At 55.9% G+C, this 26,951-nt stretch overlaps 9 protein-coding genes across 9 annotated transcripts; 7 read left to right on the forward strand and 2 right to left on the reverse strand.

The window, feature by feature from the left end:
• Nucleotides 1–435: 435 nt before the first annotated feature.
• Nucleotides 436–2,397, forward strand: BGZ61DRAFT_363712 (pyridoxal phosphate-dependent transferase; the record flags this gene model as incomplete). The annotated part of the gene is made up of 1 exon (XM_046241454.1): nt 436–2,397. The coding sequence occupies one exon, from the start codon at nt 436–438 to the stop codon at nt 2,395–2,397; it is 1,962 nt and encodes a 653-aa protein (XP_046098792.1).
• A 1,224-nt stretch (nt 2,398–3,621) lies between these two features.
• BGZ61DRAFT_460515 (uncharacterized protein) lies at nt 3,622–4,371 on the forward strand. The gene is made up of 2 exons (XM_046247032.1): nt 3,622–3,882; nt 4,075–4,371. The coding sequence occupies exons 1-2, from the start codon at nt 3,669–3,671 to the stop codon at nt 4,191–4,193; spliced, it is 333 nt and encodes a 110-aa protein (XP_046098793.1). The 5' UTR covers nt 3,622–3,668; the 3' UTR covers nt 4,194–4,371.
• A 2,126-nt stretch (nt 4,372–6,497) lies between these two features.
• Nucleotides 6,498–8,125, forward strand: BGZ61DRAFT_363977 (uncharacterized protein; the record flags this gene model as incomplete). The annotated part of the gene is made up of 3 exons (XM_046241477.1): nt 6,498–6,768; nt 6,871–7,032; nt 7,095–8,125. The coding sequence occupies 3 exons, from the start codon at nt 6,498–6,500 to the stop codon at nt 8,123–8,125; spliced, it is 1,464 nt and encodes a 487-aa protein (XP_046098794.1).
• Nucleotides 8,126–9,309: 1,184 nt separating this feature from the next.
• BGZ61DRAFT_429495 (trypsin-like cysteine/serine peptidase domain-containing protein) lies at nt 9,310–10,635 on the reverse strand. Its single transcript, XM_046243777.1, has one exon. It carries the CDS (start codon nt 10,379–10,381, stop codon nt 9,449–9,451), a length of 933 nt encoding a protein of 310 aa, XP_046098795.1. The 5' UTR covers nt 10,382–10,635; the 3' UTR covers nt 9,310–9,448.
• A 194-nt stretch (nt 10,636–10,829) lies between these two features.
• BGZ61DRAFT_483356 (uncharacterized protein) lies at nt 10,830–12,768 on the reverse strand (the record flags this gene model as incomplete). The annotated part of the gene is made up of 3 exons (XM_046249484.1): nt 10,830–11,965; nt 12,023–12,628; nt 12,735–12,768. 3 exons carry the CDS (start codon nt 12,766–12,768, stop codon nt 10,830–10,832), a joined length of 1,776 nt encoding a protein of 591 aa, XP_046098796.1.
• Nucleotides 12,769–15,359: 2,591 nt separating this feature from the next.
• BGZ61DRAFT_498041 (uncharacterized protein) lies at nt 15,360–16,939 on the forward strand (the record flags this gene model as incomplete). The annotated part of the gene is made up of 5 exons (XM_046251228.1): nt 15,360–15,497; nt 15,558–15,921; nt 15,974–16,182; nt 16,236–16,559; nt 16,850–16,939. The coding sequence occupies 5 exons, from the start codon at nt 15,360–15,362 to the stop codon at nt 16,937–16,939; spliced, it is 1,125 nt and encodes a 374-aa protein (XP_046098797.1).
• A 2,012-nt stretch (nt 16,940–18,951) lies between these two features.
• Nucleotides 18,952–19,458, forward strand: BGZ61DRAFT_537635 (uncharacterized protein; the record flags this gene model as incomplete). Its single annotated transcript, XM_046254560.1, has 1 exon — nt 18,952–19,458. The coding sequence occupies one exon, from the start codon at nt 18,952–18,954 to the stop codon at nt 19,456–19,458; it is 507 nt and encodes a 168-aa protein (XP_046098798.1).
• Nucleotides 19,459–21,037: 1,579 nt separating this feature from the next.
• On the forward strand, nt 21,038–22,817 carry BGZ61DRAFT_460525 (uncharacterized protein). The gene has a single exon (XM_046247033.1). It carries the CDS (start codon nt 21,182–21,184, stop codon nt 22,643–22,645), a length of 1,464 nt encoding a protein of 487 aa, XP_046098799.1. The 5' UTR covers nt 21,038–21,181; the 3' UTR covers nt 22,646–22,817.
• Nucleotides 22,818–25,085: 2,268 nt separating this feature from the next.
• BGZ61DRAFT_521913 (Alpha/Beta hydrolase protein) lies at nt 25,086–26,842 on the forward strand (the record flags this gene model as incomplete). The annotated part of the gene is made up of 5 exons (XM_046252512.1): nt 25,086–25,314; nt 25,367–26,245; nt 26,342–26,419; nt 26,485–26,673; nt 26,728–26,842. The coding sequence occupies 5 exons, from the start codon at nt 25,086–25,088 to the stop codon at nt 26,790–26,792; spliced, it is 1,440 nt and encodes a 479-aa protein (XP_046098800.1). The 3' UTR covers nt 26,793–26,842.
• Nucleotides 26,843–26,951: the final 109 nt, after the last annotated feature.

Genomic DNA, 26,951 nt, shown 5'->3' on the forward strand with positions numbered 1-26,951 from the left:
ATCCCTCAATCGTCGCCGGGGCTTTTCCCTCCTGCCGATTCCCACCCCGCCCGCCTTCCTTTGCTTTTTGAATTGGCCTGCATAGCATTGCATCGCATCTTCCTGTGGTGCTGTTCTGTTCTGCTCTCCTCTTCTCTCTGCACCCTTCATAATCATCGTCAGCACTACACCACACACACGCGACCCCAGGGGATCATGCATCTTCATCCACACTCGTGTCAATTCGTCCATTAGCATTTGCACGCGCTGACCGTCAATCTTCGACAACCACCAGATCTTATCTTAGATCGTCATTCGACACTTTAATCTCAGTCGCCTCTCGAGCAACTAGACCCTCGGTCCGTTTGCACTGGCGCTCAAAATTCTCCCCAATACGCACCTCAGATAGGAGACATGCCCCGTCGGCTCGCCAATCCTTTCTCGTCCTCTTCCTCTATGTCTCAACCCGTCAAGTCGGGCGAGAGGCGCCCTTCCACCTCCAAGGGCAACCGCATTACCCAGTTCTTCTCCTCGAGCCCCAAGTCCAAGGACTCTGCTGCCCAGCAGGTTTTGCTCGCCATGCAGCAACACCAGTCCGCCGTTGGCGCTCCCGCCCTCTCGCCCTCGTCTCTCCCTACCATCTCTCTCTCTCCCGCTGGCCCTGGTGATCTCAGCAGCGTCGAGGCCCCGACTTCGACCCTCTTCCAGCCTCAGTCTCCTGAGGACGTTGAACGACAGAAGCGTGCCGACGCTCAATTCGGCCCTCTTGTCCACCCGAGCCACCGATACACCAGCATGTCTCACGGAGAGCCCCTCGAGCCCCCCCCTGAGGACGAGCCTCCTTACTACTTCATTCTCACCACCTACATCAGCTACCTTATCCTCATCCTTCTCGGTCACTTCCGCGACTTCTTCGGCAAGCGCTTCGGCAACCCCAAGCACTACCGAGCCCTCAAGGCTGCCAATGGCTACGCCGCTCTCAACTCCGATTTTGACAACTTCTACGTTCGCCGCTTGAAGATGAGACTGGATGATTGCTTTGCCCGTCCCACTACCGGCGTTCCCGGACGTTTTATTACACTCATGGACCGCAAGTCTGACGACTTCAACCGCACTTACAAGTATACCGGTACCTACACTGAGACACTCAACATGAGCTCCTACAACTACCTCGGTTTCGCTCAGTCTGATGGTCCCTGCGCCGACGCTGTTGAAGAGTGTGTTAAGCATTATGGCGTCAGCTTCTGCAGCCCCCGCGGCGCTGCTGGCACTTCCGATCTGGCTCTTGAGGTTGAGCGCGAGATTGCCGAGTTTGTCGGCAAGCCCGCTGCTATGGTTTTCTCCATGGGCTACGTCACCAACGCCAGCTCTTTCCCTGCTCTCGTTTCCAAGGGTTGCCTCATTATCTCCGATGAGCTCAACCATGCTTCTATCCGTATCGGTGCCCGTCTCTCTGGTGCTGTGATTCAGTCCTTCAAGCACAACGACATGACCGACCTCGAGCGCGTTCTCCGCGAGGCTATCTCCCAGGGCCAACCCCGTACCCATCGTCCCTGGAAGAAGATTCTCCTTGTCGTCGAAGGCCTTTACTCTATGGAGGGTACTATGTGCGATCTTCCCGGAATCCTTGCCCTCAAGGATAAGTACAAGTTCTACCTCTTCATTGATGAGGCTCACTCCGTCGGTGCCCTTGGTCCCCGCGGACGTGGTGTGTGTGACTACTTCGGCATCGACCCCTCGGAAGTGGACATTCTCATGGGAACTCTTACCAAGTCTTTCGGCGCCAACGGCGGTTACATTGCTGCTGACCAGCATATCATCGACAAGCTCAAGAACACAAATGCATGCACCCAGTTTGGAGAGTCTCCCGCTCCCAGCGTCCTCATGCAAATTCTGGCCTCCCTGAAGCTCATTACTGGTGAGCTCTGCCCCGGTCAGGGTGAGGAGCGTCTCCAACGTATTGCCTTTAACTCGCGCTACCTCCGCCTCGGACTTAAGCGTCTTGGCCTCATCGTCTGTGGCCACGATGACTCTCCCATTATCCCTGTCATGCTCTACCACCCCGCCAAGCTCCCCGCCTTCAGCCACGAGATGCTTCGACGCAAGATTTCAGTCGTTGTCGTCGGTTACCCCGCCACTCCTCTTATCAGCTCTCGCGCTCGATTCTGTGTCTCATCTGCCCACAACAAGGACGATCTGGACCGACTCCTGGCCGCCTGTGACGAGGTTGGCGACATCTTGCAGATCAAGTTCTCAACTGGTATCGCTGGTGGACAGGAGCACCTCCCTGAAGGCATCTCTGCCGAAGATGAGTCGGAGTGGAGGAAGGAGAACGGCATCGCTCTGAAGGCTCCCCGGTGGAGGCTGGAAGACGTCGTGCGACACGGTGTCCACGATGCCAAGGTTGCGCTGCGGTAATACATACTTGCACTGACCGAGTTGTTTTCGGCGTTTGAACTCCTTTCTGACACATTCCCACGTGCTCTTGAAACTGAATTGGTGTTGTTTTGGCGCAACTGAATAGACCATCATCCTGTGAGAGATCAGGATGTTGCACGACTTTTTACCTCTTCTATTTCTCATCAAGGCATGCTGCCTAGCTGCCTTGCCATTTATATTTCGGTCCCCTCGGACCACAACATTTTCTTGCGTCGAGAGGAGTTGGGGGGGTGATGGGCATAATGGTATGCGGTGTGTGACGGGCATATTTTTGAAATGGGAAATGAGCAATGCTCAAGAAACCCCGGAGAGTTGGGGTTGGAGAGTGGATGGTATATATAAACTGGCATAGAGAGCGTCGAATTTGTATATAGTGTCCTGAAGAAGTACATTAGTCTCTAATGTGAATAGAGTCATGAAGACAAGTTCTAAGTCAAACATATGAAGGGTGAGGACTGGCGGTCTTGGTGGAGCGATGGGAGACAGCCCAGGTGATGCGTGATTGTATTACAAGATGTTCGAGAGTCACACTTAGGAGTCTTTCAGAGGATAGAAACCCCCGGTTGATTGAAGCTCTACGCTCTGCGCAATATTGTACGTAGGACGTTCTATTGAAGATTTTACCCTTTCAAGCTCGACATAACCATTCTTCCATGTTTGCACCTCAAGCTAGAGACAGGAGGAGAGATGCCACGGTAACCCAAGAATGGTAAGTAAGGATGCTGAACCGGCTTACCCTATCGCCACAATGAGATTTGCCCCTGGCGGAGTCGGTGCTAAGGTCAACATAGAAGAAACAAGGCGATTGCATGGTCTCCCCGCGGCCATCGCGTCTAGCTTACGCAGTAGGTTTGGGACTTGGGCAACAACCGACTTGTCAGATGTGACACCTGACTAAGACTAGGGAAAAAGCATTTACATCACAACACTTGGCTTATGAAAGAAGGCCGCAAAGCATGCATATCAATGCCAGATGCAGCCACGAAGACCCTCTGCGCCTGACACGAGCTACCTACCCAGACGAGTTAGTAGGGGCTATTTTCGCCATCGATTGCTCTTTCAGGCGGCGCTTTGATCCTTAGATGATGTGCAGGTGTTGAGCAGGACGGACGAGAGAGTGTTCCGTGCAAAGGGAGGAGAGCGCGGGCAGCGAAACAGTGGCTGGAGGAGCTAAATATGACGGGAACCTGAAACGCAGACGACGGGGGGGGGGGGGTAGGCATGGATGAGGATGGGGGTTCAGGTACGGAATGAATGGGATGCGGGGCAGAGAGGGAGGAATACGAGAAAATGCGAAGGAGACGGGGGAGGAAAGAGGAGGAGATAAGAAAGAGGGAGGCTTGCTTTGGCTGCGAGTGTGTGACTGTGGTGTGAGGGTGTTGGTGATGGCACGTGGGGGAGTCGTGGCGAGGCAAGGCAAGGTGAAGTTTGAGAGGATGCTGGGGTACGGGGCTTCCGATGGGCCTATGAATGAAGAGCAGTCAGCCCGGGGTATAAAGTGTATTTCATCCACGTGTAGTTGGGACAAGCAGTGACGGGCCTGATGATGGGGATGAGGGTGGAGGCTCGGAGCTGTAAGGCATTTGATGTGCCAAGAGTCTGAGGGAGAGACGGGGAGTTGACTCGGCTGAGGGAACCGAATGGACTACTACGTACCTAGTAAGCTGCCGATGGTCAAATTCCAAGACAGACTGGCTCCAAACAAGTACTTAGTCATTTCAGAAGAAGTACCTTGTCTCAATGCTAGGGAGATACGCGTACCTGACCTGAGGTGATTCGACAAAGGACCAACTCCTGTCTGTGCAACTCGCCACCGGTGAGCGACAGGCTCCTTTTTTTAGCTAACGGGAAGCAGATCGGAGAATTGACGCCAGTGGCATCCGAGCGGTACCTTGCCTTACCTCACCTCTCATGCTGCTGGGCGCTCGGAAGCGTTGCCGTTGGGTTAGGTACATGGCACCGCCCTTTGGTTGTTGGTTGCGCGGTTACGCTGTATGTACGAAGGAGTTGGTCTGCATATCTAGGCCCTGCTTGGTCTTTTTTTATCCACAGGGCCGCATGGGGTTACAGCACTGAGAGACACAGACTGCAACGGGCAGACAGGCCATTTACAGTGGAGAATGTCAAAAGTGTCTGTCTACATGCGGTAGTCTGTCTGGATGTGTCTGGATGGAGACTGAATGGAGACTGTCCGGATGCTCGGTCCCGTTGACAGAAGAAACGAGATCTCGCCTAGGCACGGGGTGCAGCAATGTGCCCGAGAAATGGCAAGGAAACAAACAAACCAGGACTCCAGACAGACGAGAAACAAACTAGAAACGAATCGTCACTCCCGTATTCAAGCACGAGCACTCGAACAGGAAGGAGGTGTTTTTTTCCTCCTCCACGACTTGGCCTCTTTTTTCTTTTTCGGCCCCCCCTTGATGAGCTCACGGCCGGCCATGCACGACGGCGGGGTGGGATCCAGGGCCTAGGCCAGAATCAGCTTCGGGGCCGGGGTTTTTTCTCTTGGCTGGCGAGCGGCTAGGGACGAGACACGCCGTCCTCTTCGGCTGGTCCTTGGCTTTCCTTGGGGAGGTCTGGACCAAGCTGCTGCGCCAGTCCAGTGTCGCCCAGCAAGGCGAGGGATGGGTGTACGTAAAGGGCCAGGCCAGGCACTTGCAGCTCTGCGCGACCCCGGCATGACGGCATCGGCCCAGGTACATCTGGACGAAAGAGATACATGGCGGGTAGCTCAGACGGAGCAGGATCGGTGGTGGTCGAGCGACGACGATGAAGAAGAGAAAAGTCGTGGCTGTGCAGGGCACAAAGGCCAGTGCAAGGGTTTTTTTCCCCCTTCCCTGACGGTGATTGTCCGTATCCCTCTGCGGCCTGTTCGCTGGGCGGTCCCTCTTTGCGGACAGAGCTGCTGGGGTCTTTCATGGATGAGGGTCCCTCCCAGGCCCATCTCGTGGATCTCGTGGATGGGCTGTCGGCGGAAGAGCGCCTAGGCGCCGAACGGCTTCCCAGCTTTCAGGTTGCCCTATTTTACTTTTACGGGGGAGGATTGATGGAGGGGACAGCAGCCCACTGGGAAAAACCCACTGCGATTATAGCCCACTCTCGGCTGCGAGCCCACTGAGACAACCCACCTGTGGTCCGCCCGCGGGTGCTTTGGTGGTGGTGGTGGTGGTGGTGCTGGCTGCGGTGTTGCGCTGTACCTGACGGTCCCCGGCGCTGGGTGTCTAGCACGGTACTTCCCTGTCTGGCCCCTTCCCTTGGGTCGCCGCAGGTGGGTTGGTACGGGGCGAGGCACCCGGCCCTAAGGGCGACCTGTCCGGCGCGAGGTACCGTTCCACCAGTCGTGGGTGGCACGGTACCTGGGAGCGCCGCGCTCCACTGCTGATTGACTGATTGACGGAGAGACTCGTCCATTCTCCTCTTTCCCCCCAGCGCTTCCGTCAACCACCGCTACCAACCAACCTGCTGCCCTACTGCTGCCACCTCCACCTCCACCTCTACGACACCACCCATTCCACGACTCCATCATCACCGACGATCCCTCTTCTCTGCTCTCCCACTTCTCTCTCGCTGGCGTCCTCGCTTCCTCCGTCTCCCTCTCGCTCCAGGCCCGGGCTTGCTGCTGCTACGACTCGCCGACTTCGTCTCCCACCTCTCCTCTTCCTCGTCGCTTCGCCGCCTCCTTCTCCTGGCTTGCTCCTCCAAAAGTCGCCGTTGCCGCCCGTCTCCGCCTCTCGCCAGCCTGCCCGCTCGATCTCATCCCCGGGCCTCATTTCCACCAAGGCTGCTCCCTTGCTCCCGTCGTACCGCTCCCGCCCGACGACCTGATCCCGCGGCCACCGCTCCCGTCGCCGTCGCCTCAAACTCCCACTGCGATCGAGGACGGCTGATCCGTCGACTGACGCCCACGGGGCTCCCCTCGTCCCATCTCGATCCCACGACGGCTGACGTCCCGACTGCCTGCCACCTTCCACATCACCACCAACACCACCCGCTCTTAACGGGCCACAACCATCGCCCCGACTCAAGTTGTCGACTGCCCCTGGTTGTTGGCGACTGCTCGCCCCCCCGTTGTCACCATGATGAGCTTCGACGGTGGCACGGCCTATGCCGAGTCCGACGCCGACGACGAATATGAGCGAAGCATGGGCGGTCACTCCCCCGTGGGCGACTCTGAGACCTCCCCTATCGATTCAGAGCTCTCCACCTCCGCGGAGCACACTCCGACCTACGCCCACCGCAGCAGCGGCGACCGCCTACCTGAGACCATCATCACCGAATGGACAGCCGACGAGTGTGCCGACTTCATCAGCACCATTGGCTTGCAGCAGTATACTGATCGCTTCCTTGGTGCGTCCCTTCTCCCCGCCCTTGGCCGACCCGTACCGCCTTTATCGAGACATCCTCGAACCTGTCAATGGATGGACTGACTGACCTTTTTGTGCCTTGCAGAGAACGATATTGTTGGTGAGGCCCTCGTGGCCCTGCTGCACGACGATCTCAAGAGTATGGGCATCGCCAGCGTTGGCCATCGCTTGACCATCCTCAAGAGCGTCTACGACGTCAAAAAAGCCCAGGATGTGCCTATGGAGAGCGACCACTACCTTCCCCTGTGTATGTTGCGAACTCTTTCAACCCATGCCCTGGTGATCTTGTCCTAACCTCGAATTTCACAGCTGCTGATGCCGAAGCCCAATATGCCACTGCAACCCTCAAGGATATCAAACACCTCGTTGAACAGTTTCGTCTGCGCGACGAACGCATGAGCATGCTTGAACAAGACCTGCGGCGAATGACAGACGATTTTAGGCGCCTGAGGGAGGACATGCTCCCCGCACTCCGTTTGGTCAAGGATGCTCAGCAGCCTCTGCCCAACCTGAGCGGCAACACCCAGGCCTACAGCTACGAGGCCACCATCTCCCCCCCAGCGCCGACTCCTCCCCCCGGCCAATCTGCAAACGCCATGAAGCGCCAGTACTCGACGAGGAAGATTGTCATCGGAACCACGCCCAAGAATGCTTCCCCCACACAAACAACGCACGAGAGGTCAATAGCCGAGACAACCCTCGACCCTGCCAACGCTGCGGAGCGGGCCGTCTTGTCATCGTCACACCTTGCTGCAATGAATGGGGGTGGCCAGGGCGCATCCTCTCCTTCATATCCATCTCCCAACATTCCTTCTCCGACCTCTCCGCCAACCCACATGAGCGGGACTACCCTTGCCTCCCGATCCTACCGAAGCGAAGCCCCGACGCCGTCGACGCGCTCAACTTTTGAAAACTCCGACCATGCAGCTTATAATTCCCGGGACAAGGGCCAGCAAGGCCCGCCTCGTCGAAGAGAGACGCCCGTTCCCGACACTCCTAGTACCAGCAATGCCTCGGTCGAGATATTCAAATCGTTCCGTGTCAGCATGGAGGATCCCTGCTACAAAGTTCTGCCTGCAGCCCTCAAGAAGTACCAAATCAACGCACCTTGGGATCAATATGCCCTTTATATCGTCTACGGCGACCAGGAGCGGTGTCTAGGTCTCGAAGAGAAACCGTTGATATTGTTCAAGCAATTGGATAAGGAAGGCAAGAAACCCATGTTTATGCTGCGGAAGACAACAAGTGCACCGGCGGATGGAGATCCTGGAAGCGCAGGGCTTGGCAACACTGGCCGGGGAGCTGCAGCAGGGTATGATCCTCCGGGAGGCATCATCTAGGCCCTCGATTGCCGATTATGATCCTTACCCCACAACATTTCACTGGAGCATCTACAAGCATGGGCATTGGGCATCGGATCGGCGCGTACCGAAACACGGTTTCCCTCAACGAGATTCAACGAAAGACGCATGCCAGGAGTCGGGCTTGTTGGGTTACACGATACGACATTTGCTGCATAGCGCTGGGACAGGACGTTTTTATTTTTGCTTTTTTTTAAGGATTGCATATGCTGAGAGTCTGGACGACCCAGTTGTTGTCGTATGACGTCCGACGGCAATTGTTTGGGCTTCCGGGACTGGGGCCAGCCTTGAAACGTCCCAGCTGCGGGAGGACCCACGGTTGATGGACTGACGTTGCCTTGGACCCCGTCGACGTGCTTTCGGCGCGTCCTGAGGGGCAGACTTCGCAACAGGGATTGATTAGAAAGGAGCAGGAATGTAAGAGATGAGGGCGTGCAAAACAAAATCTGGGTTGGACATGGCTTACGCTGGATGTAAGCTGAGCTATGCTACACGGCGGTGTTGCTTTGGGATCAATGGGTCATTCTGTGGCCTCTTGGCACTGGATGACCTGGGCGGTTCGTTCTGTTTACAGAATGTGTTTGGATATTCAGGTGGCTTTGATTCTGTCCCCCAACCCCTCGCACCGGAAGGAAAACCAGGGCGAGCGAGGGATAGAGAGAGCGAGAGCGGGAAGAGCTTTGTGTCTTAGCTTTATTGTCTGTTCCCCATTTCCGCGAACCGGGGACTCTGGGCTACGGCGTTTGCAAAATTGGGATGCTTTGGTCTGGAATTGAGAGACAGAAAGTGAAAGATATTGAGGAAGGAAGCTGTCTGTCTGTCTTATGTTGGAGAGAGAAATTGTCTCGTAATTGAATCGCATGTCGACGGAGTGTTGATTTTCTTGTCCTTTTTGCCAAGTTGGGAATAGAGAATCGTGAGGGAAGCAGTATTGGATGTGGTGGAGGCAAGAAAGAAAGTCGTCTATGTAGATTGCAGTTGGACGGGATCTGGGTTGTCAAGGTCTTTGTTTGATACGAAGGTAAGACGGCCTGGAAATACACACTTCTTGAAGCAACTGGGAGCGTTGGGGTGGTGAGTTGTGTGAGTGTGCTGGCGAAGGAGAGGTTCCTAGGCATAGTGGACATGTTCTAATGACGGATGATAATGTATATCTGTGTTTTCTGATTAAATGTTTCGTTATATGACTTGAGGGCCGTCCCATTGAGGTTCATTACAATTAAGCATCCCCGTCTGCTGTACCGAACTTCCCCTCCAGAGATGTGTATATCTCAACATTATGTCACTAACCAGAACATCCCTTTACCTCATACACCACCTCCACCCCTCTGGAACTCCCTTTCCTATCTGCTGTTTTCTCTCAAACTCGCCCACAAAGTCCTCGACCGCCTCCCACGGCACGCCCCTCCTCATTCCCGTCTCGTCGTCCCAGCTCGAGTGCAAGCCAACCAGCGCTCCCGTCCTCCGGTCGACGAGCCCGGCGCCGCTGTGGCCCCAGTACGTCCAACAAGTATGCGCCAGCGCGCCAATATCGCGGTTGTCCTGCGGGTCCTGGCCCGCCGCGATGCCCCGGAACGTCCCTGTGCTGAGCACCAGCGTGTCGTAGCCCGTCTGCAGGCCCGGCACTGTGGCCTCCAGGTCCTCGGAGCCCGGGTGGCCGATGCAGAGTAGGCGGGCGCCCTTTTTCGGTGCAGATGAGGCCAAGCGCATGAAGGGGAAAGGTCGCTGGTCTTCGGCCTCGGCGACTACGAGCAGTGCGAGATCGCGGACCGGGTCCCAGGCCACTGTCCGGGCGGATACGACGCTGCCCGAGGCGAATAGTAGCGTGTGCAGCGCGCTCAGGTCGAGCTCGGCGGCCGTCTCGGCGACGCAGTGAGCGCACGTGAGAATGACGCCGTCTGGGGAGATGCACACTGCGGTGCCGGCCTCTTCCTGGGCGAAGACGAGCGTTGCGACGGCCGGGTTGGCGTCCAGGTTGCGGCGCTGGAGGTCCTCGGGCAGAGTGACGGAGTAGTTTCGCAGCCAGTTGCGTTTCCGTTGAAGCGGGTTATTGAGGGAGGGCGGGTTGCGGAGGGCCCATGGGAGGGCACAAAAGTTGGAAGGGGGGAGTTGTGGTGGTGATGATGGTGATGTTGAAGTTGAAGGTTGACACTTTGCTGTTTGAGACCGAGTTGAGCTTCGGGTTTGGCGGCGGGGCGGAGGAGTATCCGCTGTGAGGTCAATGAACCCGGCCATGGTGACGAGAATGAATATCTAATAACACAAGTGATGTGGTTTGTAAAATGACGAGCTGTCGTTGAAGGAAACTGGACCTGTTATAAGTGTTAGTCGAGTGGTGAGGCTTGGTTAGGTCCACTAAGATTGTTCACGGTCCAGGTGGCTGCCTAAGACTAACGCTCATCCTGGACTCTTAACAGCAACACTGCTTAAAAGACATGAGACTAGGCATTGGCAAATTCGGGCATCGAGCAGTTTGTTGCGAAATAATACAGTACATAGTTACTCGCATTTAGTTTGTAGGCAGCTAGGCAGCTAGGCAGCCAGGCAGCCGGTCTTACATAACATCCCGCCAAGAAGTACAACATGGATAGATACTCTCCATCGCTAACATCATCATCCATCGTCCAAGGTATTTCCCTTCAATATCAGTACACGCTCTTTATTTTCTTCGACCACAAGCTCCTCACGCCTCCACATGCTTCTCTTTCCACTCATCCACCAAGCCCCGGTAGTCTTCCGGCCCGTACGGGTCCGTGGCCTCGGCCGCCATGCCGCCGCCCTTGCGATACTTGTTGAGCCCCATGTCCGTCAGCAGCAGGTCCAGGTACGGCACCGCGTCGAAGATGAAGTCCGGGTACTTGTGGCCGTAGCCGGCGGGATATCGCCACTTGCAGAACCGGCTGTGGAGGACCGCCTCGTGCTGGAACGCGGCCACCTCCTCGGGGGAGGGCGTGCCGCTCGGCAGGTTTGCGATCTTGCCGTCGAAGTAGGCGTTGATCCAGAGGGACTGCGCGTGTGCAATTGTCGACACGGTGATGTTCATCAGGATGCCCGCAAATGCCACGTCCCGCGTCGCCAGGAACTTGGTCGAGGGCGGCGCCATGAAGTGGTACAGTGTGTAAGGCGTCAGCGGCGTTGATGGGGTGATGGCGTCCTTGCTCGACACGCCCTTGTTGTCTAGCAGCGGCTCGTACTTTGCGTTCTGTACCGGATGGTCTTTGAGTCGGGGGAACCGATGCAGGATCTCCTTGTCGATCTTGTCCACCAACTCCTGCGGCGGGAACGACGTGGCGGATGGGGTGTGAGGGATGCCTAGCTCCTTGGCGATGCCCTCGGGCAGGAACTTGATGGGAGGCACATGCTTCCAACCGGTCGAGCAGCACAGCAGGTCTGTCTCCAGCGTGGTGCCGTCCGAGAGGTGCACCTTGCGCTCCGAGAGGCCGTTGATGTCGGCGATGTGCACCTTGACGGTGCCGTTCTTGACCAGCTCGAAGAAGTCGGTCTCGTAGTTGAGGATGGACAGGCCGGACGCTATGCCGAAGGCCTGGCTCCACGGCTTGAGCTTGGCCGTCTCCGGGTGGGCATCGAACTGGTTGAGCGCGACGACATCGCTGCCCAGGATATTCCAGAACTGGTTGACGAGGGCGCGGCCGATGGCGCTACCGTGATACCAGCTGCGCGTCGTCACGTAGCCATCGGCGTCACCCCAGCTGCATGGGCTGAACCAGGTGAGCATGCGGGTGTGCACCAGCTTCTCGAGCCACTTCTTGAGCGGCGTGACGTAGGGGGGAGCCATCCAGACGGGGCCATGGCCGGTTTCTACGGCGTTGTTAGCTGGTCGAGTTCGCCCGTGTCGAGACTCCAGTCGTTGCTCACCTCGGATGACCCAGTTCACCTCGATGCCCTTGATGGCATACTGGTAGACAAGATCCCACGCCGTCTTGGTACCTCCAAAGACGGTCACGGACTTGGCCGTCTCAAGAGTTTCCGCGTAGTCGAGAAAGTCCTTGCCGTGGAATAGGGGGGCGCCGAACTGCTCCTGGCCCTCGAAGGTGGGCAGGAAAGCCTCAGACGTAAGACCCGTCGCCACAACAAGCCTCTTGGCCGCGATCTTGACCTCCTTGTCGGCTTTGACGTCACGGGCCGTGATGATCCAGCCCCCGAGCTCCTGGTGCTCGGCCGACTCGACCTTGTGCTCGAAGCGGATCTTGTCATGGATGTCGAACTTCTCGGCGTACTTGTTCAGGTACTCGTGCACCACCGCTCCTGGAATATGCTGGCCCGGCTGCACGCCAAAGACCTCCGGGTCCATAGGGAAGTCTGGGTACTCATAAGTTCCGAGCATGTTGTTACTCTTGAGCCCCGGGTATAGTCGGTGCGCCGCCCAGGTGCCTCCCGCGGTGGCTGAGGAGTCCAGGATAGCCACTGACTCCTCTGGGTGAAGCTGGTGACGAGCCTTTGCGGCCGCAAGACCGGCCCAACCTACACGTTGACGGGTTAGCTCCAGTGCTACTTTCTCGGCCGGAGATTCATCGACGGTGGTGAATTCGACGAGTCACAAAGGGAGAGGAACGCGGGTCAAGCTTACCGGCACCAATAACCACGAAGTCAATGTTTTCCATCTTTGATCAGCACTGCCAACTTCCCAGCGGGTTCAAGGGCGAAACGAAACGAAACGACTGCAGCTCGACGGAAGGATGCAGCTGAACGGAGCTTTAAAGGCCAGCCAGAAAATGGCGCCTGCCATGTTGACAGCTTGGTTCGTTTCATGTGTTTAGCCGGCCGGGATCGCTCACGAGTTGGCGTCTGCTAGGAAGTCCCTTCGTGCATCTGTCGAGTCTCGTCCCCCTCGACTAGGGCAACATGCGCATGCAGTACCTCGGACTCGACTAGCTAAGGCGCGCCCTACATCGGGCCAAACCTGTTCCTGTTCTTGGTCTCCAAGCCGGTTGCCCGGTTCTGCTGCAGCTGTTCCGGGAGCGAGGGTCTCCCGGAGGCTAGACAGGGGGCTAAAACGCTCCGGCGGGCACAACCGAGCCCCCGTCGACGGCGTCCTTGGTGTTGACCCTCTCTCGACGCTATTAGGACGCTGGACTGCCCCTTGAGCTGAGGCTGAGTGCTGGGAATGGGCTAGCTTGTTGAAGCTGCTGCGACAATGTGGGTGACGCATATCGCATGCGGAGTGCGGAAGCCCTTGAAAATAGACAAGCGGCATAGGCGCGGGTGTGGGTTGGCGAGATATAATCGCTTGAGGGAGGGATGTCTAGTCTTTCCGGATGTATGCCCCGTCGACAGGGGTTGTCGTTACATGGGTGATTATGATTTCGACTTAAAGAGCGCAAGATGGACGTAAAAAGCAATTCGTTCGGAGCAGTATACCCATCTCTTACAAGTGGCGAATACCATACTCTGTTGGTAAGTCGTCGTTGCCAGTGGCAAAGAATTCTAGTCCGAGGGGACGCTGCAACATCTCCATCCTGGGCGCCGGGATGTCCTCGAGGAGGGTAAAGATTTGCTGCGCTGTGGTACTGTACTCGATATCTCCGTCGTGTCGTTTGCCATTCCCCGTGCTGGTCTCACAACACCAAATTGCTCCACCTGGCGACAGACCAAACCTAGAGGCACGGGCCTCAACTCCCAATGGCCTGACTTCAGTGAGAAGGGAGCAAGATGCCTCGATGATGTGACCCGGATAGGGGCAGTCTCTGTGTTTCAGTGACAGTTGAGGGTAGCATCGCGGGGCCGCTATTAAGGCACTAAGAGCGTGTTGGTGCAGTCCATGACTTGGTTCAATGGGGCGGCCTTTGAGCACGGTTCCTTTCTCACGGGTGAATGCCGGGGGTGGGTAGCGGATAAGTATTCTGGGTCCCCTGGTGCAGCACAGCTTTCCAAGAGCTGTAAGTTAGAACGTGGATGGCCAAGCTTGTCCTGGCTACTCAGACTGTCCACCGGGAGTATTTATGGTGGGAGATTCCGACACATTCCACCAGCTGCAAGGACAGTGTTACAATGGCGAACTGACTGCTTCCATACGCGTGCCTTGTCCCCAGTGGATGATCGATGCTTAACAGGAGCCAGAGCTCCAAGCCAACGGGATCAAGTGCCGCTGCTTGACTTGCAAGGGTACAGGACCCAGGCCAGATGCCACTTACCCCATTCTGATCTCGACCAGTCAAAGGGGCCAACGTTCATCTATTTGCGATCCATGTCCTCTTAGCATGAAGCTGACGTCGCCCCAATTCTGTTCTCGTCCGAATTGATTGTACCATTGAAGATCATGGATGACGCCTTGTGGTGAACATCGAGGCGAGGTCTCGCTCTAGGAAATCCCAATGAAGGTACAGCGTCCCGGGCTGTGGTTTTCCCAAGACGAGTCGTTAGTCTCCCGTCTCGATTTCAATCAAGCTCTGCTCTCTGTCTGTGCTAATTCCTACGTATATGCCGTACCTAACGGTCCCTTGAAGAAATTTGTCTTATCTTTTGCCCCTCTGGATAAAGGGTCTGCCTGCGGAGTCAGGGGTCTGGAGTCTAGTTTTGTATCAAGCTCGCCGAGTTCGGGATAGTACGTGGATCTAGAGTCCAAGTGCGTCCGTGAACCTGGAGACGGAATACGATTAGGACATGTCTCAACTCTCCAAAAGGTAGGATTGAAGAACGCTGAATGCCTCAAATGGCCCGGAACCCCTATCTAATACTTTGGCAGCCTTGTGGATGGAATGGTCTGCCGTTTAGCCACCTCATAGCGCTCTAATGACAGATGTCACCGGCCGCGAGTCAGGGATGACACTAATAACGAACCTAGATCCCAGATGTTGTAATCTACCAGCTCCAGTGATAAGTAGAAGCTGGGTAGCGAACTCATCGTGGCCTGGAACTCCACCAATCCCAAGCGCTTGGCCTTGCCCTTATGAGGATTCTGTGCCGACATACCTGCATCCATGGCGGCCGATAGCCCGCACATAGTCGATGACGACCTGGGATAGAGTTTCTCAATGCAGCGCGCTACAATCTTTGAAGATCGACGACTCGGAGATCTGCATGTCAGATGGGTAGCCCCCGTAGATTAGCCCAAGCAAGCCGAAGAACTTCCCAGTAGTCTCAGTCCGGTTTCCCTTTAACTTGTCGCATTCCCCCCTGTCTGGTGCTTTGCGACCTCATGCCTTTTCTTACGTTTCGTGTCGCGTGGGCTTGAGTGCCTATCTTCAAGGCCAAGATGAGCGGCTTCACCATTGAGGCCTTCACTCTGCTGGGCGTCGGCTTGAGCATCCTCGCCCTTCGAGTATACGCACGGATTAACGCTGTGGGGATTCGCGGCCTCGAATGGGACGACCACTTTATGGTTCTCGCAGCGGTAAAACACCTCTCTTCGGCGCATGACTGGCTTCGCATTTCTGACATTGTCGATTCACAGATCCTATATACGGCGGAAACGACGCTAGCATACTCGGTTGGGGCCTACTGGTATGGCTTGGCCAACAATGCCATGACGGACGCGCAGAGGGAAGCGTTGGATCCGAGCAGCCACGAATACATGTTGCGAGTCAACGGGTCCAAGACGCAGGTTGCGGGATGGGCTGTCTACATCACCCTGCTCTGGACGCTCAAGGCAGCCATGTGCACATTCTACCTGCGACTGACGGAAGGTTTGGAGTACCGATCACGAATCTATGCTGGGTTCGTCCTGATATTTTTGACTTGGATTATTGTTCTCCTTTCCGTATTGTTGGGCTGCCGACCGCTCCACAACTACTGGCAGATCAACCCGGACCCAGGGAGTAAGTTGTGCCCTGCTGATCGATAGGACTCGGCTAATCACTTGCAATTCAGACAGCTGCCAACCAGCAATCTCCAAGATCAATCTGTTTGTCACGGTCGTTCTTAATGGAGCGACCGACGCCTATCTGTTGTCAATCCCGATGCCTATGCTTTGGTCGGTGCGGCTTCCAGTGCCTAAGAAGCTTGGCTTGGTAGCGCTCTTCTCCGGCGGCATCTTCGTCATTACTGCGGGGACATTACGATGCGTCTTGATTTTGACAGTGAGTATTTCTTGGCTTCCTTTCTATAATAATGTAGCTGACTGGCGGTCCAGAATCCGGTGAAAGGTGCCGAACAGGCGGGCTATTGGGCAGTGCGGGAGACGTTTGTGGCAGTAGTGACGACGAATCTGCCCGTCGTATTCCCATTCATTCGAAGGAAGTTGATTCCCATCCTCGGATCCCTTTCCTCGACAGCACGATCGGGCGATGCGACGACGAAGCGAGGAGTGAATCCGATGCCAGGATCGATACGGCTGGGCGATATACCAACGGGAAACGCAAGCGCGGGTAGCCATGGGGGGTTCGGGAAAAGGGGAGCATCAATCTCGCAGTATCCAATAGGCTCAGATAACGACAGCGACGAGTCTCTTCATATAGTGGGCATCCGGAAGGACACGGATGTGGAAATCGTTTCAGAGGGACGAGGAAGCAACTCTGCGACGCCAGATCCGAACCGAGACCTGGCTACGGCCTTGTACGGGCAGCCCGGAGTAAGAGGAACGACGGATGTGCAACTAGGTAATTGGAACGAGAGGACAAAGATGCCGCTTTGAGACGATGGGGAGTTTCAATAGCGAAAGTAATATATGGTGGCGATAATAAGATGATGAGATAATGAGGATATTGCGAACGTGACTACGGGCTGGTGTGGTGATTGGTTTGTCAGGGGTGCATCGATTCTATCACGAGTGCATGCGATAAACTACCAATGGCATCCATTCCTGCGCATTTAGAATACGACGTAGTAGGGGGGTAGAGAATCCGGCTGTGAACGCGGAGGAAGGAACTAGGGTATTGGTATTTGCACACATAACTGCATGGTTTAATCCTCCTGGAAGTTATCTATGAGCCTAATAAAGAGGTTTTCGAAGTAGATTCCAGCATCTATCTCTTATCAATTATCCTTATTGGATTTGTCGATAAAGGTAGGCTTAAGGTTTAAGTATCCCGGGATATCATGTTACTGTGCATGGTACATTAGTTTGCCTGAAGGGACTTGTAGATTCATGTGTGCTATAGCAAGACGCATGCTTGCGAATGCAATACTCAGAACTATTCATTCCGGAGTCTAGGATGCGCGCTTGTTTGAATATCTGTAATATCTACTCCGCAGTTGTTCGCCGACTCGCATCACGGGGATTTGGAATCGGCTCTCGGCTTTAAATTTCCGCATGGATGCATGCCTGTCAATCTCACAGTAGGTAGCCGGCCCGATGCAGCAGGAGTGGCAGGGGTTCTCCTCATTTACCCGGTGGATGAATGATGGGGAACATTGTCGCGGGCCATGGGCATCAGCCTGGGGGACTCTGATTGGCAATGATTCATGTCTCAAGTGTGATGGTTATGCAAGTGGTAGTTTGGTGTTACGGAGCAGTGATGGTGGTGGTGAGGGAGGGAAATGTAGCGAGAGGCTGGGAAGAAAAAGAAACACCACATATGACAGGCAATCTGTCTCTCCCACCTTGTCTCCCACCTTGTCACTTGTCATCATCAACCACCCACTTTCACAGGGAAGCAGCCCACTTACGAACCAGGGTGCGGGCGAATTTGTCAAAGACGAGCCAACCACGGCTGGTGTTTTCAGTTAAGGTCTCCTCCCCTGGCGCCGTCTCAACCTTATCAGCCACCCCGCGGACCAGCCTGCCGCTTGCTTGCGGGGGAGACACCGCCACCGCCACTCATCCAGTGATGCTCTTCGGAGCCCCTCCAAACCCCAACCCACCGTCCCATTCTGACGTGGCTGGCCGGGAACAACGGGCGGGGATTCCTCGAAATTTGTCGCATGGAGATGGAGAACCTGCGGTGCTTACAGGCAAGAGGCAAGCCAGCTGGCCGTTTATCGCTGGTTGGTTGGCGTTGGGCTCTCAGGCCTCGAATGCTAAGATGGGCGGCCCCTCCGCCCAGCCCTTGGCACCGTATAAGAAGCTCTTGGCAAGCGGCATCTTGGGTCGGGCGTAGGTGGCGCGGATGGCCGGGGGCGGAAGGCGCGAGTGAGAGGGTGCGAATGTGCGAAGGAGCGAACGAGACGCCGCTGCTGACAGGCTAGCACGCCCAAGGAAGGAACGGATGTGGGTTTTGCGGTTTGGCTTCTTGCATGGTTTCCCCTTCCTTTTGCTGAGTGCTTTTGGCCCGCTTCCTCGATCCTACACACTTCTCCATCCCGTCTCCTCCTCAGTTCGCCAGTTCGCCAGTCTTCCGCTCTCATTCTGCATTGTGCAGCATTATCCCCTCGCAGACGCAGATTCCTTCACCCCATGGCCTGCCAACTCGATTGATTTCGCGGGGATGAGGCTGCCGCTCAACTCTTCGTTTCTACACCCGTGTCGCTTTCGCCGTCACTCTCGCTGTGCTCCCCGGTGCTGCTGACCTCCGCCGCCCCGGCGAGTCGCGTGCTGGTGCTACGCTACGCTAAAACGATCCAACTTGCTGCACCCACTCGACGTTCCGCCCACCAGTACTGTGCTGGTATTGGGCTGCACCTCGTGCTGAACGGACACTTTCTGCACCGACTTTCCATCGCGGTCACTGTCGATCCCGACACATTGCCCGCAATCCATCACCTACCCCGAGGTCCGTCGGATCGGCCGGAACATCCGATTCTCTCCACTTGGACATCTGGTGCGGGTTTTGATTCTTCCTTGTCGACCATCACCAACACCTGTGAGCTTAAGACAGGATAACTTATCTCGCACCGGTCGTTCGCTTTCTCGAATTATCCCGGGTTATCCCATTGGTTGTTGGTACTGCTTAACCTCATAATTAAGCATAATGGACACCACGACCAGATGGCTCCTCGTACCCCGCGGCGATCACTCATCATCGCCCGAGGGTGATGGGCAGTCGTCCTCATCAACAGCCACTGAGGATCTCTATGGGAATACGGATACCCTTGCCGGTGATCTGTTCCAAGACAAGTTTATGACGCTTGCTCGCGGTGGTTCAAATGGCGAAAAGATTATGCGTGGCTTTCTCATCGGAGTAGCTGTGGGGCTCATCGTCGCCTGCTTTGTTTGCTGCTGGTATCCTTGTTGCCGGCCAGATCGCCGACGACGGCGAGGACCACGACGACCGCCAGTATCAGAGGAAGAGCAAGAGTCAGCGAGTAGCACGACGCCGCCGGATGACCCAGCTACTGCACCGGCCACTACACCTGCTGATGCGCCAACTTCCACACCTGCACCAGCTTCTACGCCTGCCGTTGCGCCAGTTGCCACACCTGCTGCTGTGCCAGCCTCTATACCAGCTCCCACACCAGCTCCCGTACCGCCTTCCTAGGCTTACCGATAAAAGGCTTTCTTTGACGGTGACGAGACGAAAGAAGGGGCCAGCCATGTTAACGAAAAGAACAGGCAAGGGTACGACGAATGCTCGTTGGAAATTACTACAAGACGATACGACATGAGATTAGGCAGCTGGATGCTTGTGACGACACAATGCTTCATGATGTATTTTTGTCTCAAGGAGGCATTGAGATCACATGGACCGATGGCCTTGAACTCTACTCCAAGCCGGCAGGGTGGGCGATGGACCGGATGGACGCCCGATATCCTTGAAAGAGGCGAGAAGCGACCTGTTCAACTCGATGACGGATCCGAGTGTGGAACAAGGGCGCGCGGGATTCTGGTTCGCATATTTGGAAGAAGACGATTGTTATGACACACAATATTCGGTCGGGCAATTCATTATACGACATGTGCTCAATGTCGCGGTTTGGGGAATTATGGCAAGCATGACGAATAGAGGACAGAGGATATGCGACCTAGGCTACAGAGTTGTGGCAGGGGTAGGGTGGGCTTGGATAGTGTTTCCTGGGATATGTCTAAGCGAGAGTCATGGTTTGATGAAACGGCGTTCTGGAATTGCTTGGAGGTTTATGCCTCGCCACGAAAAGCCCTGAGAGGAGCTAACCTGGGGTTGGTGCCTCGTACACATGCATAGCTGGACATGTAAGAAATAGAGATGCAAACAACTGCAACCGAAACATAGCGTGGAGCGAGGAGACGATACGAGAGATAGAAAGGGAGGAGATTGATATATCTCGCCTCGTCAGACAAAAAATGAATTTAGAGGCACAGCCCTAGACTTGGCTTGTATTGGCCCGACTGGAACCCCAAGACCCATGCTCTGCTGAAGTTTTTGAACTGAAATGGAGATTGCCAAGTGAAACATGGTTGAATGAATAAGCATACCCGCTCGATACGGAACTCAATCGACTTGGAACATCCATGGCTGACGCGGACCACGAGGCTCGGGGCACGAATGCGAGTGCGATTGGACGCGTGTTGCGCCGACGTTGACATCTTGGCGAGAAAGGCCCAGTGCGACTGGTCGGGTCGCCATCAATCAAGCGCGATGTCAACGGAAATAGAACCGTAATGGACGGGGAATTCGACATAGCCTCCTCCATGCCGGGCCGGGTGTGGCGCAGACGACGCACGTTTCATGGTTCATGACGTTTGCATGCGAACCGCCATAGGATTAGTGCTAAGGCATCGTGCCGTGACCCGGTATAAACAGCGTGCAAGTACCGCAGAGAAGTCGCTGGCAAGAAAGGAATCATTGCGAGGACATTGATTGCAGAGCCAAACCCCCTTTGTCGCATCTCTTGCCTATTTTCCCTTTATTTTTCTTCTCTTTTGCTCGTTGAGGCGCCTGCCACATTCCGTCGTGTGATCGAGCGCCAAGCCTCCTCTGCAGGTGCGCGTCCCAGCGGTTCAGCCCCGAGTTCCGCCTCGTCCCGCCCCCGCCCCCGCCACCAGGCTCCAAGCTGCCTCTTCTTTCTTCCTTCTTCTCAACCTCAGCTCCATATTGATAACAAGGAAATCGCTCGCTTCTTTTGCCTTCAGCTCCTGTATTTTTTTTTTATCCTCGCCTTCTCTTGCACGATCCGGGACGCACGCGAGCCGATACCAAACGTTACTTTGTGCCACCCGCCCGCCGCGAACTGAACACACACACTCCCACAGAGCTCCCCGCCAAGGGTCACATCGTCTGCGCCATGCTCGACGAAAGCCTCCCGACGTACCGCTTCAAAGTGTCGTCGGAAAACCCGCTCAATACCATCCTCTACTTCACGCACAACGGCTCCGACCCTTCCGCCGAATACCTCGTCAAGCGCCCCGCGCCATCGTCGGCCCCGAACCAGTACGCGCTCGGCCTGCTCGACCCGCAGAACGCCGCCGTCATCTACGCCGAGGTGCTGCTCAAGCCCGAATGGACCCAGCCCACCCTCTCCGCCGCCGAAGTCCGCGCCGGCAACGGGCCCGCGTCGCAGTCGCCCGTCACCCCGGACACGTTCGCCCTCTCGCTCTACAACCCGGACCAGACCGTCCCTGTGAAGCTGCATACCGGCAGCTGGGGCAAGTCGGACTCGTGGGAGTTTGAGATTCCCGAGCGCACCTTCAAACTGCCCAGCGTGAGCCGCATCGACCAGGATGCCGACCGCCCCCCAGTCTCCGAGCTCGTCCCCAAGCTCGTCTTCCGCTGGAAGCGCGATGGCCGCAAGGACATGACGTGCTACATGACGGGCAAGACTGTGGCGGGCAAGAATAGCAAGGAGCCCGATATCACAGTGGCGTTCTTCCGGGGAAAGAACGACTCCATCTTGACCATCTACGAACCCAATATGGCCCGCGTCGAGGTCGAGGATCGCAAAGGCCTCGAGATGGCTCTCCTCCTGAGTGCCGAGGTCATTCGGGACCTATGGGTGAACCCACGCAACAACCCTTTCAACATATCCAGCTCCGCACCAGCGTCAAGCGGTCGCAGACGCAACACATCACCGAGGGTTACCACTCCCCCCGGAGCAACAATGTCTGGTGCGCTAGGAAACCAGCGTCCCTCGTCGCCTCCTCAAACACAAGTCTCTCCAATCCAGATGTCTCCCGACGAGACCGCCCGCCGGCAGGCCGAGATTGAAGCAGAGACACAAAGACTCAAGGCCATGGTGGCCGAAGAAGAGCGCCAGGCTCGTGAGCGTGAGAGGGTCCAGAAGGAAGAGCGGAAGCGCGCCCAGAAGATTCAGGAGAGGGAAGAGAAGGAGCGCCGCAAGCGCGAGGCTGAGATTGACAAGGAGACGGAACGACTCCGCCGCGAGTTCGGTATGGAAGGTCAGGAGTACACGAGCCCGACCAGTCCGACCATCCCTGAGCCACGATTGCCTCCACGCCCCCAACCCCAACTCGGCGTCCCAAACCCAGGGCTTCCTCCGCGTCCAGTAAGCGTCGGGCCGATGCAGATGTCCTCGTCGCAACCATACTTCGCACCGCCCCCACAGCAGTTGCAAGCACCTCCCAGCGGGAACAATGGCGGGGGGAAGAAACGGCATGGCCTGGGAGGCCTGTTCCAGAGCGGAGGGCCCTATGGGGGACCGGCGGCAGCAACCGTGAGCGGATTCTTTGGCGGCCGGACAGAGGAGGACAAGCGGAAGAAGGTGCAGAAGAAACGGAGCGTGCATTTCTAAGCATGTTGATGGAACTGTTTAGATTGATTTTGGGACTTGACATGTTTACGTGGGTGGGGGATATACCATGGGCCATGGAAGGAAGGCCTGGGAACATATTGGGCTACTATACGGACACGGGAATACTGATGAAATGATGACGGTATCACAATATATTGCTTTTATTTTCTTACATGATGGTGTCTTTTGCCTCCTTTACCTCCTTTGCCTGGGTTCATTGCAAAATGACGGATTCGCCCGGCTAGTTGAATGCTGAAAACAGCGCCTGTTTGACCTGCAGTTCCGTACCTCACGCATAGCTTGAAAACTGGCCTCGATTTACGTGCAGAACTTGACGCAGTAACCGCACCGAGAAGGCGACGCGACCAACTCTGAGCACCCACAGTCGCAAGAGCAACAGCACAACTGTTTGTCGGTGACTTCCATGGGACTGTTGCCGGTGTCGCGGTGATTCTTGAGAGGCTTCGAAGCGGAGGATGAAGGCTTCATGGTTGAGTTGGCGTGTGTGCACATGGTGATGTTGTAGTAGGGTGCTTTTTGCTGAGCAGAAGTGGTGCAGAAGTGGTACAGAAGTGGAATGCTTGATGCTGTTGGGTTGCGATAACTCGTTGTGTTGTGTTGCCTCCATGGTCGGAAAAGGTTCAATTTATATGTTGGCAAACGAGTGAATCACTAGATGTGTTCTCGGGGTTTTGTCCTTCTGCTCCGTTTTCGAGTGTGGTTGTTTGCCAGAAAGCCCCCTTGTTAGATGAGAACAAGGTATATTGTCAAACACGCATCGTGAATAAAAGACTGCCTGCTAGACACGGCCGTTGTTGTTGGGCCTCATTCCCGCGTGTCTTTGATCGCGCTCATTGCCAATCGCCGGGCTGTTTCGGCCTTTGTACCGGAGAGTGTTGTGTTTCGGGGCTCTGGCGAGCGTCCTTTGTCGATGTCGGGCCAGCTGCGCAGCTCGATGATGGTTGTTCCGCATGAGCGGCGTCTGGGAGGACGGATGTATGCGAGGTCGCCGGAGAACATGGTGTAGAGTGTAGAAGGAGACGGGACAAAGTGCAATGCGAGGAGAGAAATGTTTATGTGGTTCAGTGTTGGGTCGAGATTGTGGTATAGCTGGCTTGTCGTATTGTCAACCCGTTGGGGGATGGTGGCGTCGATGTGAATAGTGCAAGGGGTCCGATGACACAGCTTTGACACGACGAGGGGTTCGGACGATGCTGCACATGGTGGTTTTTACACTGGGGGATCGCTGTACAAGCGACTATATAGTTGTCATGCTGTGCGAGCAGGTAGGGTTGTGTATTTGCTTTCGCCTGCCTGCGGTTCGCAACTATCGCCGTGGCTTTTGACGCCGCTGTGACGTAAGGCGATGCTGCCCCTCACGGCAATGAACAGAAGCAAGTTAAGTCACCTGATTGCATGAACTCGGAATGCACGTGCATGGAGGCGTATGCAGTGGAAGCAGAGATGTGATCGACTTCATGCCGTTGTTCTCGCGTTCATGCGTAATGGCGATTGGCATGCGACGGGCTGGAGGTGTCACGTCGGCAGCAACCGAGTTATCCAAGCTGCGTGGACGTCGAAATTCCCGGCGTGCGACGCGGATATTAATTGAATATCTGCGTGCGTCCTGGATCTCGACGGTCACCCATCGCCGCGGGCTGTGTTCCCCCGTCATGCTCTGTTGAATGCCGCCGGATCCCATGATGCCAGAGGGACGAGTGGATGGGACTTTTGGCTGTGCGATGGGATGCGAGACGCTGCGGCCCCTGTCGATCAACGGCTTCTTCGGGCGACTGGTATGACAATGGCCGACTACATCGAGCAACTCGTCCAGCGGGTGATGGACGTTGGGAGAGAAAGGATCGGCACATGGGAAGGATCGCCAGTGGCCGTGTTTCGTCTTGGGCTGTTCTCCAGCGGTTGAACCACTTCGAATCCTTCCCAATCCCAGTCCCCCTGATCCTTTATATACACGATCCTTCAGCTCCCATCAGCCAACATCCACCCTGGCGCGTCCTATTCCTCCCGCCGGCCAGGATCCTGAAGCAAGCCACCCTGGCAGCCCTGTCGCACCTTGTCACCACGCTTCCTTGTGCTGCATGATACGGACGCGCGAGAGTGTTGACAAGCCGTCGCACGGGCTGTGCGCCCATCGGCCGAGCGTTGCGAACGGGCTCGCCTGAGACGACACCACTGTGCACCGCTCTGGCTAATATCCCCCGGCATTTACGCTTGAATGGAAGAAACGCCGGAAACAAAAATAAGGTCTTGTCCCCTGGTAATACCTCGATATTCCTGGTTATATATAGGTAGAGCCTCCCAGCCGGATTGCCGCGAGGGTCCCGGGGCTAGGGGGTTTGATGTCTTGCTTGATCTCTCTTGTATTGTTGTCTGCGTTGGAGAAACCATCACAGGACAATCCATCTAGGCCATCCTCACAATGCGGTTCTCAACTTTCTCAACGGCCGTGCTTAGCTTCGCCTCCGTGGCTCACGGCCTGCCGGGACTGCTTCCCAATAGCAAGCACTTCCGGATCAAGACGCCCGCAGGCACCGAAATGAGCGCCTTTGAGAACCAAGCCACGACGGTGACACTCGACTATGTGACCAACTCGGGTGTGTGCGAGACGACGCCCGGTGTTAACCAGTATTCGGGATACATCTCCATCGGTGAGCACTCAACATGTCTCTGACGGTTCGAGACTCTGCTAACACGAACAAGGTAAAAACATGAGCATGTGGTTTTGGTTCTTCGAGGCTCGCAACGACCCGGAAAACGCGCCCATGGCACTTTGGCTTAACGGCGGCCCTGGCTGCTCGTCCATGGTCGGCCTCTTCCAGGAGAACGGCCCATGCCACTTCGTCAACAATGAGACGGAGCCCCGGCTCAACCCTCACTCGTGGAACGAGTACGCCAACATGCTCTACGTTGACCAGCCCATTGGCGCTGGCTTCAGCTTTGGCGAGTACAATGCCAACTCGACCGTCCAGGCCGCTCCCTACGTGTGGCTCTTCCTGCAGGCCTTCTTCGAAAACTTCCAGCAATACAGCTCGCGCGACTTTGGCCTCTTCACCGAGTCGTACGGCGGCCACTACGGGCCCGAGTTCGCCCGGTACTTCCTCCAGCAGAATGACGCCATCGCCAACGGCCGCGGCATCGGCGAGGAGATCAACATGGTGGCCCTGGGCATCAACAACGGTTGGATCGACCCCAAGCGCCAGTTCAAGTCGTACGCCACCTACGCCAATAACAACCCGTACAAGCAGATCCTGGACGACGACACCATCGGCCGCTTCATCGACGCCTACGACAAGTACTGCGTGCCAGCCATGGCTAACTGCACCGAGATGGAGGGCCAGGAGGAGGCGTGCTCGAGCGCCGATTACATATGCAACCAGCAGATGTACTTTAACCTGCGCATCGCCAGCAAGGTCGACTTCAACGTGTACGATGTGCGCGTTGGCGAGGATTCCGAGGATCCGCCTGAGACGTATACCGACTATATTACTCGTGCCGACATTATGAGGCGCATTGGTGCGCGCACGCGCTTCGCCGAGTGCGATGAGACGGTGTATTCCGCCTTTGGTAATTCAGGGGATGGTGAGTTATTTACCTACATATTTCTTGCAGCGTTCTTCCATACACAATATAAGCGGAAAGGGGCGAGAACCATGTGCTGACAGGAAATGCGTTCAGATGCTCGCTCGTTCGCGCCGTCTTTGGTCGACGTGATACAACACAACATCAGCACCCTGATCTGGGCCGGCGACGCTGGTAAGTAACAAACACTACTGTCTCATCACCCGAAAGACAAAGACACAGACTGATACAAAACCCAGACTGGATCTGCAACTGGGAGGGTAACCTGTGGGCGGCAGACGCCCTCGAGTGGTCCGGCCGCAAAGACTTCGCCGCCAAGTCGCTCCAGAACTACACTGTCAACGGCAAGGTGCACGGCCAGTACAAGGCCGTAGACAACCTCTCCTTCCTCCGAGTGTTCGAGGCCGGCCACGAGCTGCCGTACTATCGTGAGCGACTACATAACCCTGCAGATGCCCAGAGCTAACGGGTGTGCGTGTTAGAACCAGAGACGGCACTTCAGGTGTTTAAGCAGATGATGCAGAAGAAGCCTTTGAAGTCGACATGAATGAGTAATGACGGAGAGGGACTGTATGAACATTTGGGAGCATAATCGGTTGGGTATCAGGCGTTTGGGTGGGTGGATGGGTTTATTAATCAGATGGGAGGGAGGGAGAAGGTCAAGTAGGCTACCATCTCCTATGGCAGCTTGGATTCTTCGCACCCA

This window comes from Ilyonectria robusta (genome assembly GCF_021365365.1).
Source record: "Ilyonectria robusta strain PMI_751 chromosome Unknown BGZ61scaffold_24, whole genome shotgun sequence".
NCBI classification, from domain to species: Eukaryota; Fungi; Ascomycota; class Sordariomycetes; order Hypocreales; family Nectriaceae; genus Ilyonectria; species Ilyonectria robusta.